The 16,558-nt window shown below is 43.5% G+C and overlaps 2 protein-coding genes across 2 annotated transcripts in view; both read right to left on the bottom strand.

The window, feature by feature from the left end:
• Window positions 1–16,558, bottom strand: part of LOC114907519 — a 105,209-nt gene extending 88,651 nt beyond the window's left edge. The window contains 4 exon segments of the mRNA XM_029243259.1: window positions 11,276–11,871; window positions 13,058–13,156; window positions 15,812–15,959; window positions 16,142–16,558. Of these exon segments, the coding sequence (XP_029099092.1) occupies window positions 11,276–11,871; window positions 13,058–13,156; window positions 15,812–15,959; window positions 16,142–16,558 (1,260 nt within the window).
• Window positions 829–1,647, bottom strand: LOC114907296 (zinc finger protein with KRAB and SCAN domains 4-like). The gene is given in 3 exon segments (XM_029242808.1): window positions 829–875; window positions 878–935; window positions 937–1,647. Coding segments are annotated over 3 exon segments (582 nt in total). The 5' UTR covers window positions 1,414–1,647.

The following is a 16,558-nucleotide window of genomic DNA, read 5'->3' as shown; positions in this document are numbered from 1 at the left end:
TTTCTAGCTTACAGGGTTTTGGAGACCAGCAAATAAGATCGCAGTGTGTGAAATCACCTAACACAGGGCCTGGTACATGGTATGTCCTCATTAAATAAAAGTTTCCTTCCAGACATTTGTCATTAATTAATTTTCAAGTCACTTTCGTAACAATTAGCTCACGTGCAGCTTAGAATTTCCCGTATCTAAAGAATGAAGAGCCTGAAGCTGAGACTTGAAATGATTCTTCTCTGTTCTTCTCTGTTACAGGGCTAAGGGGCACTAATGCCTACTCAAGAACCTTGGTCGCTGGGTCACAGGTTAGAAGTCTTTGGTCTGGTTATGTACACGCTGAAAGGAACACACAAGGACACAGAATACTGCAAAGGGAAAATAGACTCATACAACATTCAGGAAGATGCAAGTAAAAATGAACCCTGGGGTTTCCAACTTGTTGTCCTCCGACTCCCTCCCACGTATTCCATGAATGTGAATAGGAAAAATAACTTTATTTTTACTAGCTTCTAAGCAAAATTTAGCATTTCCTTCAATTATGAATGGAAGCAACAAACCAAGGTGTTATAAGCAGTACACAGGAATCTGTCACCAACTGAAACTGCAGGTGTCCTCATACCACATTACAACCAGGTAAATGTCAAAGTCATTCATCGCCACTTTGAAATTATACTAGTTATTAGGCCTGTCTCTAGATGTTAATATTTAGTGCATTAATTTTAAAAAGCACATATATAACTTTATCATACATTTAATGCTTTGCTAACTGTATTTCAATATAATTGAGTTCTTTTAAATCCTTTATATTTTCCCTTATGTATTTAAAAAATACTATTATGTGAAGGAGTCCAGGGACTTCACCTTACTGGCAAAGAGGTTCAGGTACAAAAAGAGACTGAGAACTTCTGGATCTTAAAGAAAAGCCCCTCACTCTGATCTGGAGATTTCAGGAAGAAACAGACCACAGCTTTCACAGGCTAAACCTGTTCTCTCTACCTGCGGCATCGGCTCATCCAACTGCTTCTCCAAATACTCCAAGAGCACCACCACCTCCTCCCCGCTCTCCGGATGCTGCTTCCGCACCCAGCTCTGCAGGTCCCCCGGTAGGATGGTCAGGAACTGCTCCAGCACCAGCAGCTCCAGGATCTGCTCCTTAGTGTGCACCTCTGGCCGCAGCCACAGTCGGCAGAGCTCCCGGAGCCGGCTCAGAGCCTCGCGGGGCCCCTCAGCCTCCGGGTAGAGGAAGCCTCGGAAGCGCTGGCGGGAGTGCTCGGAGCCCGGAGCTGGGCTGCCTGGGGCGCCCGCCTCAGCAGCCAAGGCGGAGGCTTCCTCCTTCTCCACCTTCACGGTCAGGATCCCGGTCCGGTCCTCTGCAGACTGGGCGTCCAAGGCTGCGCTTTCCTTCGAGTCTCTAGCCATCCTGGACCAAGGCAGTACTTGGGCCTCAGTCTAGCTGGGAGCTGTATTTCTTCGGAAAATTCTTGAAAGGTGGGAAATCACAATTATACTGTAAAACTGCAGTGGTCCCCTTCCGCGTGTCCAGGGGCCCAGGACACCCCTGGGGCGCAACTTCACAGATTGCCCCCTGTAGTCCGTGCCTTTGCAGCGTCCTCCTCTGCACCCCACCCCGAATCCCACAATAAGTAACCCCAAAGGATGTCTTGGTGGAATGAACAGATTGCAGATGCTGGAGAAAAACTGAGGATGGGGCACAGGAAGCCTCGGTGGGAATCAATGCCACTTCCCGGGCTCTCTAGGAAGCACCTCTCGGTGGTTGTCCCCGAGTTAACCCGTTAGCAGCCATGCCCTTACCTCCACTCAAGGGAAGCAGTTAGGCGAAGGAGAAAAAAAGGATGACAGGCTCTGTATCATAAGAAGACTAGATCTTTCAGTCCTGTGAGGATGCTGTTGTGCCCCCCCCATGCTCTGATGTAAAGCTTGACTACAGAGCTGGCATAAGATTGACACTAAAATTCAGTAGAAAGCAGAGCTTCCTCAGAGCACCAGGCAGGAGGACATGCCCTTTCTCTCAGAAACATCGAAGACCACATCACCAGGCACTTGCTTGGAGAAGCAGTGGTTGCCCCTGGCTCTTGCTCCACTCCAGCTGCCATTCTTCCCTCCCTTTCAAGGCTAAACTACTTGAAGGAAAGCCCTCCTATCTCTGACTCTAGTCCTCACCTTAACACACTGTAGGCGGCAAACTGCCAACAAAGCCATTGAGATTGCTCCTGCAAAAGTAACTAGAGATTCTGTCCCTCTTCCCCTCCACACACAACAGCTACCACTTTCTATTTTCCATGGCTTCCTCTCAGGCAACCAGGATTTCCAGGCTTCCCACTATCAGAAACTCTCTAGTCCCTGGCATCAGGGACCATACTGTCTTGGGCTTTCATTCTTCTTGTTTCTTTCCAGCCCTCAATTATGGTCTGGAATAGTGGTTAGATCCGCCGACTCTCAAGCCAAGTTACCTGGGTATGTAATCTCGGCTGTACCACGTACTAGCTGGGTGACCTTGGTAAATTACTTATCCTCTCTGTGCCCGACTTTCCCAATCTATAAATGGGGATAGTAACAGTAGATAGTGATGGAGGAAATTTTTGCCTGTTGAGGTATGGGGAAGTCATTCTGACTTATATGGTGTACATCTGTTCTAACAATTAAAAAAGAATGCATTTACCATATTGTTCACAATCTCCACTTTGAAGACAGAGATAAATGCCCCCCCCCACCCTTCCCATGATGCCAATGCTATTACTCCTTCGAAGATAAGGGTCCCTTCCCAGACACCAAGGTCATGCTGACTCGCTGTGTATGTGCTAATCTGTCTCTTTTGAAACCTTGAAGGAATGCACGCCTGTCATGTTTGATATTTGTTCTTTGTTCTGACAAGATATGAAACTGTGGTTTGGGCATCCAAAATGGAACCGGGTAACCATTGTGCATGTGGTTTCAGAAATGTTCCTGCGTCACTGAGAACCTGAATTTTCTAAACTGTATCAAACTCAGGGACACTACCAGCTGTTCTCAAAACAGTATCTGCTAGTAGCTGCCAGCTGCAACCTTAAGGTCTCAAGGTCTCCTCTTGTAACTATGTAACCCATTTTGGGCCCCAACCAACCCTTGCTTAGCAAGCACACTTACTTCTTGCCAGCTCCAATCCTAATTTTTTTATTTATTTGGCTGTGTCAGGTCTTAGTTGTGGCATGTGGGATCTTTCGTTGTGGTGCATGTGCAGGCTCAGTAGTTGCAGCATGCAGGCTCTCTAGTTGTGGCACGTGGGCTTAGATGCCCTGTGGCATGTGGGATCTTAGTTCCCCGACCAGGGATCGTACCCATGTCCCCTGCATTGGAAGGCAGATTCTTAAACACTGGACCACCAGGGATGTCCCCTCCAATCCTAATTCTTGACGATTTGTGTACAAATTGTTTTTTGCCTACCTAAGCCCCCGCCCCCCATTTTGTAGTCTGACAGAACACAATTCAAGTGCTTCTTGAATCCATGTCTCTTGGGTTACAGTCCTCAGTTTGGCTCAAATGAAACTCTTTTCTATTATTATTATAGATTGTTTATTGATTATTGCATTGATGAAAGGGATGTTGTGAGCATTAAGGTGAGTTTTTGTGTAAAGTGCTTAGAACAATGCCTGGCCTATAATAAATTAGGCCTACCCTAAAATGGAAGCCCTGAGATTCCTTTGAACCAGGCAGGATTAGATTTTAAGCCAGAAATGACTGCAAAGTTATTTTGGTGGACCAAGATGTCAGTAAGTCCCCTTTCTACCCAATGGAATACAAGTTTGGTAGAAGTTCATTAAATGGAAGAATACCATGCTGATACCTTCCTGAGTTATTTTGTTTGTTTGTTTTTATAAATTTATTTATTTTTGGCTGTGTTGGGTCTTCATTTCTGTGCGAGGTCTTTCTCCAGTTGCAGCGAGCGGGGGCCACTCTTCATCGCGGTGCGTGGGCCTCTCACTGTCGTGGCCTCTTGTTGAGGAGCACAGGCTCCAGACGCACAGGCTCAGTAGTTGTGGCTCACGGGCCCAGTTGCTCCGCGGCATATGGGATACTCCCAGACCAGGGCTCGAACCAGTGTCCCCTGCATCGGCAGGCAGACTCTCAACCACTGCGCCACAAGGGAAGCCCCCTTCCTGAGTTTTTATTCCCTAGTTTTTGTTCCCTCTGCAGTTCAAGGGATAACAAAGAGATAAAACTTAATAAAATGAGAGATGTCAAGGCTGTTACAAAGGAAAACTACTAGAAAATATTCTTCTCTTGATGAGCTGCCACACTAGGTACAGGGCACTGCCATGAAGCACTGGCAAAATGAGTGAACCTGAATCTAGTTTCTAGATCTTAATGCCTTTGTATAGGTGAGATACAGAAGCAAGTTAAGCAGTTTTCAAACACCTCAGCACATTAGGATCACTGGGGAGCTTTTAAAACATCCTGATACCTTGGCTGAAACCGAAATCAATTAAATTAGAATGTCAGAGGGTGGGACTCAGGCATGAATGACTTTAAATATTTCCTAGGTGATTCCAGTATGCAGTTGAGTTTGAGAATTAATGAGTTAAATGATACTTAAAAGAAGTAATTAACCAAATCCAGAATGTGGGACATTCTATATTCTATAGAACAGAAGATTCAGGTTCTTCAACAAATAAATGGCATCTTTCAAAAGGGCAGGGGAGAAAGGGGAGCTGTCATATATTAAAAGAGACTGAATAGATATACCAACCAAATGCAACGGTAAACCTTATTTGGGCCCTAATCAGACCAAAACAACTGTAAAATGGCATATTTGAGACAACTGGGAAAACTATATCACAATGGCATTAAGGAATCACTACCAAGTTAGTTGCCATAATGATACTATGTTCATGTTAAGAAAAAAGTCCTCATTTGTTAGAAATTCATACTGGAATTTGTACTTGTGGGTGAACTGACATAAGGTCTAGATTTGCTTTGAAATACTCAGAAAGAAACAGAGGAAAAAAGAAAATGGTGCAAAGATGAGAGTTGTTGAAGTCGCGTGAGAGGCAGAGGGGGGTTCATTGTAATATTCTCTTTACGCTTATATATGTTTGAAATTTTCCGTAGTAATTTTCTTTTAAATTAAACAAAATCCTACCTTCCTTTCAGAATAATTCCATCCAAAAGGCAGGGCCAAAGGAAGTGGGAGAGGAGGTGGCAGCCCAGCCCAGAGTGAGTTCGGAGCCCCAGTGAGTGGGAACAGCGTTCAGCGGGGTGAAGGGAGGAAGCTACAGCAGGAAAATTTACACTGATACATTACAACTACCTCCTCCACAGACCCCATTCAAGTTTCACCAACGTAAGATCTGAGGTCTGAGCCCATGAGAGGAGCAAGACCACATGGGGAAATTGATTACACACAGGAAGGATTAATCAATTAAGTAAATATACAAGATATTGGGAGCCAGATTCCTCATGTCAGAAAAGGAGTTACAAACATGAAAAAGAGAAAGGCCGAAATGAATCCTGTGGTGTTGGATTGGAATTGAAGGTATCAGCGTGAACTCAATTCCCAATATCTACAGTTACTTATAGAAATAAATATAGATGTAGGCATGCAGGTGTATATGTGTATATACAGTATTTGATAAATAGCACTGCAATGTTTTGATATAAATAGAAAAAAAAATTTCTTTGACAAATAAATTACTTCCAGTTGTTTAAAGACTTACAAGTCAAAAAGGAAAACTTTCACAATTTTAGAAAAAAATTAGAAGCATTTTTTTATGCTCTTGAATAAAGCAAGATTTCTTTTAAAATACACAAACTGCACAAAATGTGAAGGAAAAATTTCATAAATTTGACATCATTAAAATTTTTAACTACATCAAAAGATACTGGAAACAAGTAGAAACTACAAACAGAAGACTGACAGAAGATATTTGCAAGCCATATGATCAACAAGGATCAATATACAGACTATACAGAGAGCACTAACAAATAAACAAGAAAAAAGCTAACAAACAGAATAATTGACAAGAACCATACACAGGCAATTCATAGATGTGGAATCTGGAATGACCAACAAACATAAGCAAAGATCCTTAACCTCATTATTTACTAAGAGAAGATAAATTTTAAGCCATTTCATATCCATACCTCAGCAAAATTTTGCAGAGCTTCAATAATATTTGCTAGTAAGAATGTGAAAATTTTTGAACTCTTGTACACAGCTGATGGGTGTGTAAGCCGGTATGCTCACCTTAAAAAGCAATGTCAGGGACTTCCCTGGTGGTCCAGTGGTTAAGACTCTGTGCTCCCAGTGCCGGGGGCATGGGTTAGACCCCTGATCAGGAAACTAAGATCCCACATGGCACGGCCAAAAAAAAAAAACTATGTCAGTATATACTATATAGTAAAGTTGAAAATGATATACACATGGACTTAACAGTTTTAAATTATTTAACCTGTAGGAGTCTTGTACATGAACAATAATGTTAACTGAGTCACTTTTCTGAGCCAGACACTGTTTTAGGTATTCAGGATACAACAGTAACAAAAAAAGGACAAAGATTTCTGCCCTCATGGAGTTTATGTTCCAGTGGGCATTGACAAAAAAATAAACTATGAGAATAAATACATAAATTTTAATAGGACGTCATGAGCACAATGTTTTAGAAAAAGGAATAAAAGAATAAAACAGAATTAGGACAAGACCCTGGTCATTTTTTTACCAGTCTATTCCTCAAGATTGTTTATGTAGCTGGTAATCTTGAAAGATGAGATAACACATCCCAGTGGTTAATTACCAGGCTTACTTACTGCTTGTTATAAAAGCTGAGGATTTCCTAAATTCAGGCTTCCCTGGATGCAACATAGGCATGTTGTGTGTATAGCATCCACCTGAGCCCATCATGTCACCTCCTTGGGACTTGGGGGCAAGGTCAACTGATGCAAATACGATGATCTCATGCTGCTTGCTATCTATGAATAACAAGTGTTAGGCTTGCTATTGATAAGAAATGGGCTGGGAAAAAAAGAAAAAAAGTAAAAAAAGATCAGGGCCTTATATCCTGGACCCATGCAACAAGACATGTAGGAGCACAAAAGGCCCAAGGAGGACTGCCATGCCTAAGGTTTTTGAGAATTGGAGAAGAATAACAATTACAAGGACTTTTAAATAGTATGGCTATTTGGGGGGTGGGGAGGTGGGCAGGCATCGATCCATTGGAGAAACACAATGAAATTCTGAAGGCAAAATGTGAAAGGCATTGGGCCTCTTGGAATCATATAAAATCCTTTGTTTCTGACCCAGGAACTCGTATTTTATGCCAGATTCCATGAAACAATCACAGGCTAAGTTAATTAGCTTGTTACTAGAGTAAAATGAAATCCCAGACCCCTAAAATCTGAGAAAATATGTCCAACAGTCTTTGTCGATGTCCTTTTGCACGTATTTGTTCTTGGGTCAAAGACTCTGGTTATGCATACACATCTATCTCATGATTTGGAGCATTACTTATGAATTTTCCTTAGACATATATTCCCTTTCAGTATTATAGTGATAAAGCTTTGCATGCATAATGATTTTTTAATAATTCTAATTCCCTCAAGATATATACATATATTGGTATGGGAGGCCAGCACTCACTCTAGACACATTTTAACTCTTGCACTGCTTTTACCTCTTGAGGAACAGTCACCTGCTGCCAGACAAAATTAAAGGTGTTATGGCTAATTTGTAGGCTCCTTAAAAAGATTTCAGTTTATTAACTCCTCCCCATGGTCACTTTTAAAGAACCCCTTGAAACTAAAAGATTCACTTCTCTTCTGAAACACAGAGAAATTTAGGGACTGCTCAAGTTCCCCGTCTAATTACTAGCAAAATTAGGACTAGAAGCTTTGTTACCCAGAGCTTCAGTTATCCGGTAAGATTTCTACCCACCTATATTGTTTCTCATGAACAGCACCCCTCACCTACATTATTCATCAACTGTTGTACAGGTAACAGTGGTGACTCTCCTGGCTTGGGTAGTCCACAGTCCCACGAATAAGACTGGAATTTCAGTCAGACCTAAGGAAACAGATTCAGGAAAGTAAATAATAGAAGTGGAGGAAGTTGGAAAGTGGCAAATGACATCAAGCACTTGGTTAGGTACTGCCACTGTGAAAGGGTACAGCATGAGCTGTGATGAAAGCCAGCCTTTGATGTGATCTCAAAGAGAAGTCTAGTATATTCCTTCTCTCTCCGTTTCTCTACCTTGCTCCCAAGGGGATTGGGCAAACCTGGAAACACTGCCTCAGATACCTGCATTTTCTCTACGAGTCAAAGAAAGTTTCCCAAGGGTGAACAGAATGTAGAAGACATCTAGGATTTCCCAAATTGTGGGCTGAGTTCTGAGTTAACTTCTTGCTATATGAGCTTCAGAGAATCTCCTGGTTACAGCCTTCATCTAGCTCATCTGATAGTAATACCTTTCTGTTCAACAATTAGTTCTATACCTTAAAAGTGCCCCCAAATCACTGGCCTCTGATGCATTGGGTATCATCTTGTTAAATATTCAAGGGTAGGATGACCAGCAACTGGTCCGAGTGTGAGGATGTCATCCAGGATGTGAAGAGGAGGTGGTGACTGTGCTGGAGGATCTGGAGAGAGAACTTGGTGAACCAGGAGAGCAGATGAAAAGGTTGATGTGGGACTGTGTGTGTGTGTGTGTGTGTATGATACAAAACAAAAGTGGGTGAGTCAGGGCTCTTTCTGAATAGGCTCCACCACACCTATTTCTTGTCATTCCACCACCCCTTGAGCAGTGGTTCTTGACTTCATTTAGTTCTCCAACCCTTTTGAAAATATGATGGACATTATGGGTCCTCAGTGTATTAAAATTAATCACTACCATAGTAATGCCCTTTCGAATCTAAATGTTCTTAATTACTCATAGGTCCCAGCTGATCCTCTCGAGAAGGAAAGAAGGAGTTGTTATGTCTCCAAACAGATCAGGAATCCCTGAAATTTCACCTCTGGTCCCATAAGCCACATCCCCTTTAAGAGGCTGGTGAGGGGAAAGGCTGCCTCTGGGGGCTCACCTTTTCTAGGAAGCCTCAGCTGACTTCACAGGGAGGTGAGACACTCTGCAGAAGTGAGAGTTTCAGGAAGTCAAATGGACAAGTATGAATTTTTGGGTTTTTAACACATGTTTTTTCTGGTTACACACATTTTTAAAAAAATTGATTGAATGCTAAATTTGTAATTACTCCTTAGTTTATCAGGACAGAGAGACCAGAATCACATGGTAAATAAAAGCATCTCCTGAACTGATTCTCTTTAAACTGTAATTTTTAAAAAATCTTGACTCCATTTTTGATGTTTGATCACTGACAGCTTTCAACCTCTATCTTCCCCTTCCCTTCTGCCCCACATCTGGGCAAGTTTATAAGAAATCCCAGTGCCTCCTCACTTGGCACCTGAAGGAAGTTCAAGCTATGCAAGCCCTTATCTATTTGTGCAATGAGAACTATTTCCTGGACCCATCCCCTAATCACAATAAAAACCAGGGCCACTAACTCTCACTCTCCTTATGCTACTCAAGCCAGTTCTGGACCAGCTTGGGTGCTGCCCTGCTATCTCCAGAGAGTTCCATGATGAGAGTAATAAATTTTTCATACATTCTTGTGTGTGTGCATGGCATCATCTCTAGTAACTGGGAAGCGGGGTCCATACCACCTCTGTAGGATCATCACATTCACAGTTCAAAGGTAAGTAACACATAATGTGAAAGGCCCATATAATCCCCCATCCACCCTAGTTACCATGTTGACAGTTTGTTGCATATTTGCCCTGCACAGTCAAATCTTGACACATCCATAACCATTCTGTACCATTCTGGATAAGTTCCTATGCCCATCTTCAGTCTTTTTACCGACTGATGTCCACTGTCTGAACTTTTCCTTCCTTTCTTCATCCCATGTACATGTTCTCTGTCTTTCTGGCCCCTGGCACCACAGATTTCATCTTTCTCATGCCCTTCTCATATTATTCCCTCTTCATATACTTTTCAGATATACACAAACTTCCTACTCTTGCATTTCATTTGGAAGATTTTCTCCCTTACAATAGGTCCCTTCTTTTCACTGGATTATTGTTTCAGATGGAAAGGTCAGGACTGATAAAGGGATAGCAGTTCCAAAGAAAATACAGTTATATGGGAAGGTATGTAGAACACTGAATGAGAGCATTCACCAGGATCCTAAGTGTGAAAAAAACAATGGACATGAGATTAGATCAGAACATCAGCAGACAACTCCAGACCTAAGCAAAGTGACAGAAGGGAAAAACTCAGGAGATTTAATATGGTAGTTTTTAAAGCATCTTATGGATGATGACCCAATGCTCCGATGTCTTGTACTCAGAATACCGATGACTTTTTGTAACGTTGAAGATGTGATGGGAAAGCACTAAGGGAATTTCAGGTGACTAAGCTCAAATGAGGGAATCTGAGAATACCAGTATGAAGCATGACACTGTAAACAGATTGGAATTTGGAGTCAAAAGCCAAGGGTTTAACTAAGAAGACCCGATGTGAGATGTTAACACTAGAGGAAGCTGGGTGAACGGTATATAAGCACTCTATCTTTGCAACTTTGTTATAAGTCTAAAATTATTCCATAATTTAAAGTTACTAAAAATAAAAGTCCAGGGTTTAAGCCTTGGTGCTGAGGCTTGGGTTTTGTGAATCTTCAATTCCTCATCTGTAAAACAGGATAATGATAATACTCATTTCCCTGTGTGGTTGTTGTGAGGACCAACTGTGGTTAAGTAAGTGGAACCCAGCCAGTGCTGGTCACTATCCCAGGGGAGCATCACGCAGGTGTCAGAGGGAAGCAGTAGGCACAAAAGGTATTTACTATGCAGGTACTGGTCACGGGGAACACCAAAGACCAATTTACTGTAAAACATCAGCAGAGCTCTACGGGATCTTTAGGGGTTAAACACAGATACAGATCTTTCTGGCATGTTGGCTATAGCAGTGCCATTTATTACATTATTAGAAAAGTTTAGCAGCCATCTCAAAGAGAATAAATAAGAGAGATGGGGGTAGTAAGAACAGGAAGGCGCAAAGGAACCAAAGGGAAAGTAGCAGCTTCAAAAACCCAAACCTGCCTCTTTGAATGTCCCCAGACCAAAATACACTTAGTGGAGACAGGAAGAAAGGCGTTTTCTAGTCTCAACCTACCCCGCACGACTTGGCCAGTGATCTGGAAAACTTGCGTACAGCTTGGATTAGACCAGCTCTGCCACCACGTGGATCTTCTGATGGCGGATGAGGTTGCAGTGGCGATTAAAGCTTTTCCCACATTTGCTGCAATGGTGAGGTCGCTCCCCTGTGTGGCTTCTCTGATGCTCGATGAGAAATGAACGCCGACCGTAGCTCTTGTTGCACTGGCTGCACTGATAGGGCTTTTCTCCCTTGTGGATTCTCTGATGCTGGATGAGACCGGCACTCTGACTGAAGGCCTTCCCACACTCCTTACAGTGGTACCGTTTCTGAATATTGTGGATTCCTCGGTGATTAAAAAGACCCGAACTCCGACTGAAGGTTTTCCCACACTCATTACATTCGTAGGGTCTTTCTCCAGTGTGAACTCTTTGATGTCGAACAAGACCTGAGCTCTGAGCAAAGCTCTTCCCACATTCTTCACATCTGTGTGGTCCGGCTCCTAAGGGGTTTCCCCAGTGCCTCTCTACCCCACCCTTGCAGTCACCAACTTCTCTGTGTCGAGGATCCTGCTGTGATATCTCCCAGGTCTGTCCGTAAGACATTTTCCCATGTGGTTCCACTCTCTTAGGACAGTCTTTCCTTAGCACCAACTCTCTGTTCTCAGTCTTGGCCATTCCATCTGAAACAAAAAAGACCAGGTAAATGTCACTTGTTCCCTGAGCCTAGTGACAGGAGGGTCACTATGTGCACAGAAATGCAAGGTGCTTCTATTCTGATGTCACTCTACGTCATAGAGTAGGGAGGAGGTTAGAAGCAGAAGGGCCAGTGTGTTAACACCTTCTTCTAGGTAATGAGGGAGGTTTGCCCTCTTTGGAGAAATGCAGCTTGATCCACCCCAACATGGATGGGGCCTGGAGAGAATTTTTTTTGTACTTCTTCACGGGAAGAGAAGGGTCAGGATCAGAGTGGCTTCTTTAGAGTCTTCCCTGAGAACTCCCTCCCCTCTGTGAGGCAGGGAGCCTCCAAGTGACCCTTTCCAAGGAAACTGACCTTATGTATACATTCATTCAGTTAGCCATTTATGGAACAAGCGCTGAGCTTCTCCTATTCTAGGTGCTTCAGGCAGTACTTTATGTTTCTAATCCATAACCATCCCAGGTGCATCCCCAGCACAAAGCCTTTGCTCTAGCGCCTCTCTCTTTCTGGAAAGCTCGGACCTCAGATAACAGCAACCCTCACTCTCTCACTTCCTTCAAGTTTTTGCTCAATTCTCACCCTAATTCTTCTATTTAAAACTACAATCTGTGTGCCCTATCCATAGCAGTCATAACCCCCTTAGGCAGTTCTATTTGTGCTTCATTCCATAACACCACCTCCTAACATATCATCTCCTTATTTGTATGCTTATTGTCTCCCCCTTGCTACAATCTCATCTCCACGGAAACAGGATCTTTCTGGTTTATTCCCTGAGAAGCAAGCTTGGCACATAGTGGCTGATCAATAAATATTTGCTGAATGAATAAAAGAGAAAGGACTGAAATCAGCGCTACTACTATGGCCTCAATTGACTGGCCCAGGGACCAGCACTGAGGCAAAGCCTGCCTGTAGGACTGGTTCATGTTGGACAGTGTCCAACCAACCCAATTAGACCCTCTCTGCTTGGAGGAGTTGAAGGTGAGAATGGAGACAAACAGACCCAAACTGTCTAAACGCTAGAGAGCAGCTGCTGTGGAATTCTTAGGGTTCCCCAGGTGTGATTCCCACCTTGCAACCCAGAAAAGCCCAAGGAAAATTGCCCCCAACCCCCTCCTTTAACCAACATCTGGCTTTTTCTCCCACATCTAACTGCACTGTCCCTCACACACCTGGATAGGTACCTCTTAGGACTCCTGTGGGGTGAGACCATGGTTCTTCTCCTCCTTTTAGCTGGGAGATGACAACAGGTTTGCAAAACAAAAATGTGCCTGCAGAGAAGAAATGGGCCACAAGTGAGATCAGTACTGCTGCCCAAACTTCACATTTATATCTGAAATGCACAAAGGAACTGGGTAGAATATAAAAACGAAGACATTTCTCACCTTTTAATAATTATCATTTATACAGCCTTCCATGACTTACAAAGCACTTTCACATACATTATCAAACTAATTCACCACAAACCCCCTAATGCTATTATCCTACTTCTTTAAAGAACTAGGAAAAAAAAAAAAGAACTAGGAAAAAAATAAAAAGGCAGACAGACATATAGCTAGACAGACTCTATATTTAGAAAAAAGTCTGGAAAATATACAGCAATTTGACAAGAGTGGTTACTCCTGGGGAGTTGGACTTAGAGGAGAACTTTTACTTTTTACTATGTAAACTTATTCATTATTTGTATTTTTTTTACTCTCACTAAGAATTCTAAACGAAATTCAAACTCGGTGATATAAAGTAACTTTAAGTGTTGCTTGGCTAAAAAACCAAACAGCTGGAACTTCGGTTTGGTCCTTTTAATCCCAAACACTATGTTGCTTTACAAAATAAGCTTGTCCTAAATGTATAACACAGACCTGCATTGATAGTCCTATAGGGAGAATTCTCTGATCTGTAGATGCCCTCTGGATACTCCCCCGTAGCCACTGTAGATGCTTAATAAATATTTGTTGAATGAATGAATGACTAGATGGATGGATGGGGGAATAGACTTACTCAGATGTACCCTGGAAGAAGGGTTCTAGGTGCAGTTTGGAAAGTAGAAGAAAGGAGAAAATAAATGGAAAATGAAAAATCCAAGTTCATGGGGAGAGGAGGAAGAAAGTAGCAAAGGAACTGACTGGAAAGATGCTCATAAAGGGGGAAAATGAAACCAGAAAGAATTTTAATAAGATGAAGTCATGGGAGTCAGAGGAAGGTCTGCAGTGTGCACAGAATTTACTCATCAAATATAATTTTAATTTAAATCAAGAGATGTGTTCCAAAATCCATGATAACTGTATGGTTGGTAGGATAAATGAAATGAATAGAAGCAGGAGGCAGAGCAGCAAGAAAAGCTGTGACTTGGATACATATGGAGGTAATCTGAAAATGAAAACAGGAAACCTCTGCTGTAGATGGGTTACCAGAAGGGTAACAAGAAGTCAGAAAGAGGCTGTGATGTTATGTGTGGGAAATTAGACAGAATTTGGAGCCAAATGCTGCAGGGAGAGCTAGAATGGGAAGGCAGCCGACTCAGCCCCAAGTGCCCACTACTATACCCACTGGTGCCCAGTACTGACACCACTAAGGAGATTGCATACAAGGAGATGGCAAAGTCTATTCCACTGGATTTTCTCATCCAGTTTGCCGCCTACTAAGCATATCTCATATCTGCTGGCTGCAGATGTAAACCCAAATTGACAAGGGCGGCACTGGTAGTTTCTGATAAGAACAGTTGCTACATATTAAGCATAATGCGTGCCAAGTGTTTTTCACAAATGGTTTGTATTCAACGCTCACAACAACCTTCTGAGGTACATTTTTGTTATAGACTGAACTGTGTTATCCCCACTGCAAATTCATACGTTGAAGCCCTGTTTTTGTTTATTTATTTGTTTAATTTTGGCTGCGTTGGGTCTTCGTTGCTGCGTGCCGGCTTTCTCTAGTTGCGGCGAGCGGAGGCTACTCTTCGTTGCGGTGCGCGGGCTCCTCATTGCGGTGGCTTCTCTTGTTGCGGAGCACGGGCTCTAGGAGCGTGGGCTCAGTAGTTGTGGCTCACGGGCTCTAGAGTGCAGGCTCAGTAGTTGTGGCACACGGGCTTAGTTGCTCCGCGGCATGTGGGATCTTCCCAGACCAGGGCTCGAACCCGTGTCTCCTGCACTGGCAGACGGATTCTTAACCACTGCACCACCAGGGAAGCCCTGAAGCCCTGTTTTTGGAGACAAGGTCTTTAGGGAGATAATTAAGGTAATTAAAGGTGGGGCCATAATCCAATAGGACTGATGTTCTTAGAAGAAGAGGAAGAACTACCAGAGCGCTCTCTGACTCTGTCTCTCTCCCCCTCTCTCCACAGGCACATGCAGAGAGGAATGCCCATGTGAGGACACAGCAAGAAGGCCGCTCTCTACAATCCAGGAAGACAGGTCTCACCAGAAACCAACTCTGATCTTCAATTTCTAGCCTCCAGAACTATGAGAAAAAAAACTTCTGTTGTTTAAGCCACCCAGTCTGTGATATTCTGTTACAGCAGCCTGAGCAGACTAAGACAATACTATTATTAACCCCATTTTGCAGAGGAAAAAACCTTGATCAATCAGTTAAGTAACCTGCCCAGGTACAAGCAGCTTCCAAGAGGCAAAGCCATGATATGAACCTGTCTGTCAAACCTTGAAGCCCATTCTCTAAAGTTGTGCTCCACAGTGATTCCTAAAAGTCTTCCTAATGTACCATGTGCCAGCAGACAAGAGAGCTTCCGGGATGGTACCCAGGGGAAGACTGCATGCAGAGGATCGGGACAAAGACAAGCACACTAGGCACTCAGAAGCACTGAACATTGCTGGTAAAGCGTCTTCTGACCCCCTGGTTTCCCAGCTCTGGTTTTTTGTTGGTTTGTACTTGAACAGGTGGGATATATTCAACACCAGATAAATCCTGTCCCTCACCTGTCTTTCCGATACGGTGGGGCTCCTGAGCAGGGTCACATGTGAGCTGGGGCTCCTTAGGCTGGGACTGAAGGCCCAGTGACATCTGCTCTCCTAGAGACACTGTCTCTTTAGAGAGGACTTCTCGTCGGTGTCTGTAGGCTACCATCTAGAAATAAAGAGACAAGATGTGGCTTCTGAAGAAATTAATTGTCTAAAGAAACATTTCCCAGAGAGAAGCAGAAAGCTGAGTCTTATTTAATCAGCAAAGTCAAGAGGATACAAAGCAGAGGACACAAAGGTCCTTGGTGACCTACATATACTCTTTCCCTGGCGAATCTCCCTTCCTACCTCATGTTGTGGTTCATCGAGCTCTCTCTCCAGATCCTCCAGCAGAATCACTGCCTCTTCCCCACTCTCTGGACAGTGTTCCTGCACCCAGCCCTGCACCTCCTTGGGCAGGATACACAGGAACTGCTCCAGCACCAGCAGGTCCAGAATCTGCTCCTTCGTGCTCACATGCGGCCTCAACCACTGGTAGCAAAGATCCCGGAGTCGGGTGAGAGCCTCCCTTGGTCCAGGGGTCTCCTGGTAGCAGAGCTGTCGAAAGCGCCTTCGGAAGATCTCCCTTGCCAGTGGATTACTGCGTTTCAGTCCGGATTCCTGCATTTGGAGGTGACTTTCTGCCTCTGCCTTCACGGTCAGTTCTTCCCAAACATCATGAGCTTGAACATCCAGGGATATAACCTCCTTGGAGTCTGTATTCAT

The sequence above is a fragment of the Monodon monoceros genome, unplaced genomic scaffold, assembly GCF_005190385.1.
Source record: "Monodon monoceros isolate NGI ecotype Baffin Bay Population unplaced genomic scaffold, NGI_Narwhal_1 Super_Scaffold_3, whole genome shotgun sequence".
NCBI classification, from domain to species: domain Eukaryota; kingdom Metazoa; phylum Chordata; class Mammalia; order Artiodactyla; family Monodontidae; genus Monodon; species Monodon monoceros.
The sequence above is the reverse complement of the archived record's forward strand: the minus strand, read 5'-3'. Positions and strand labels throughout refer to the sequence as shown.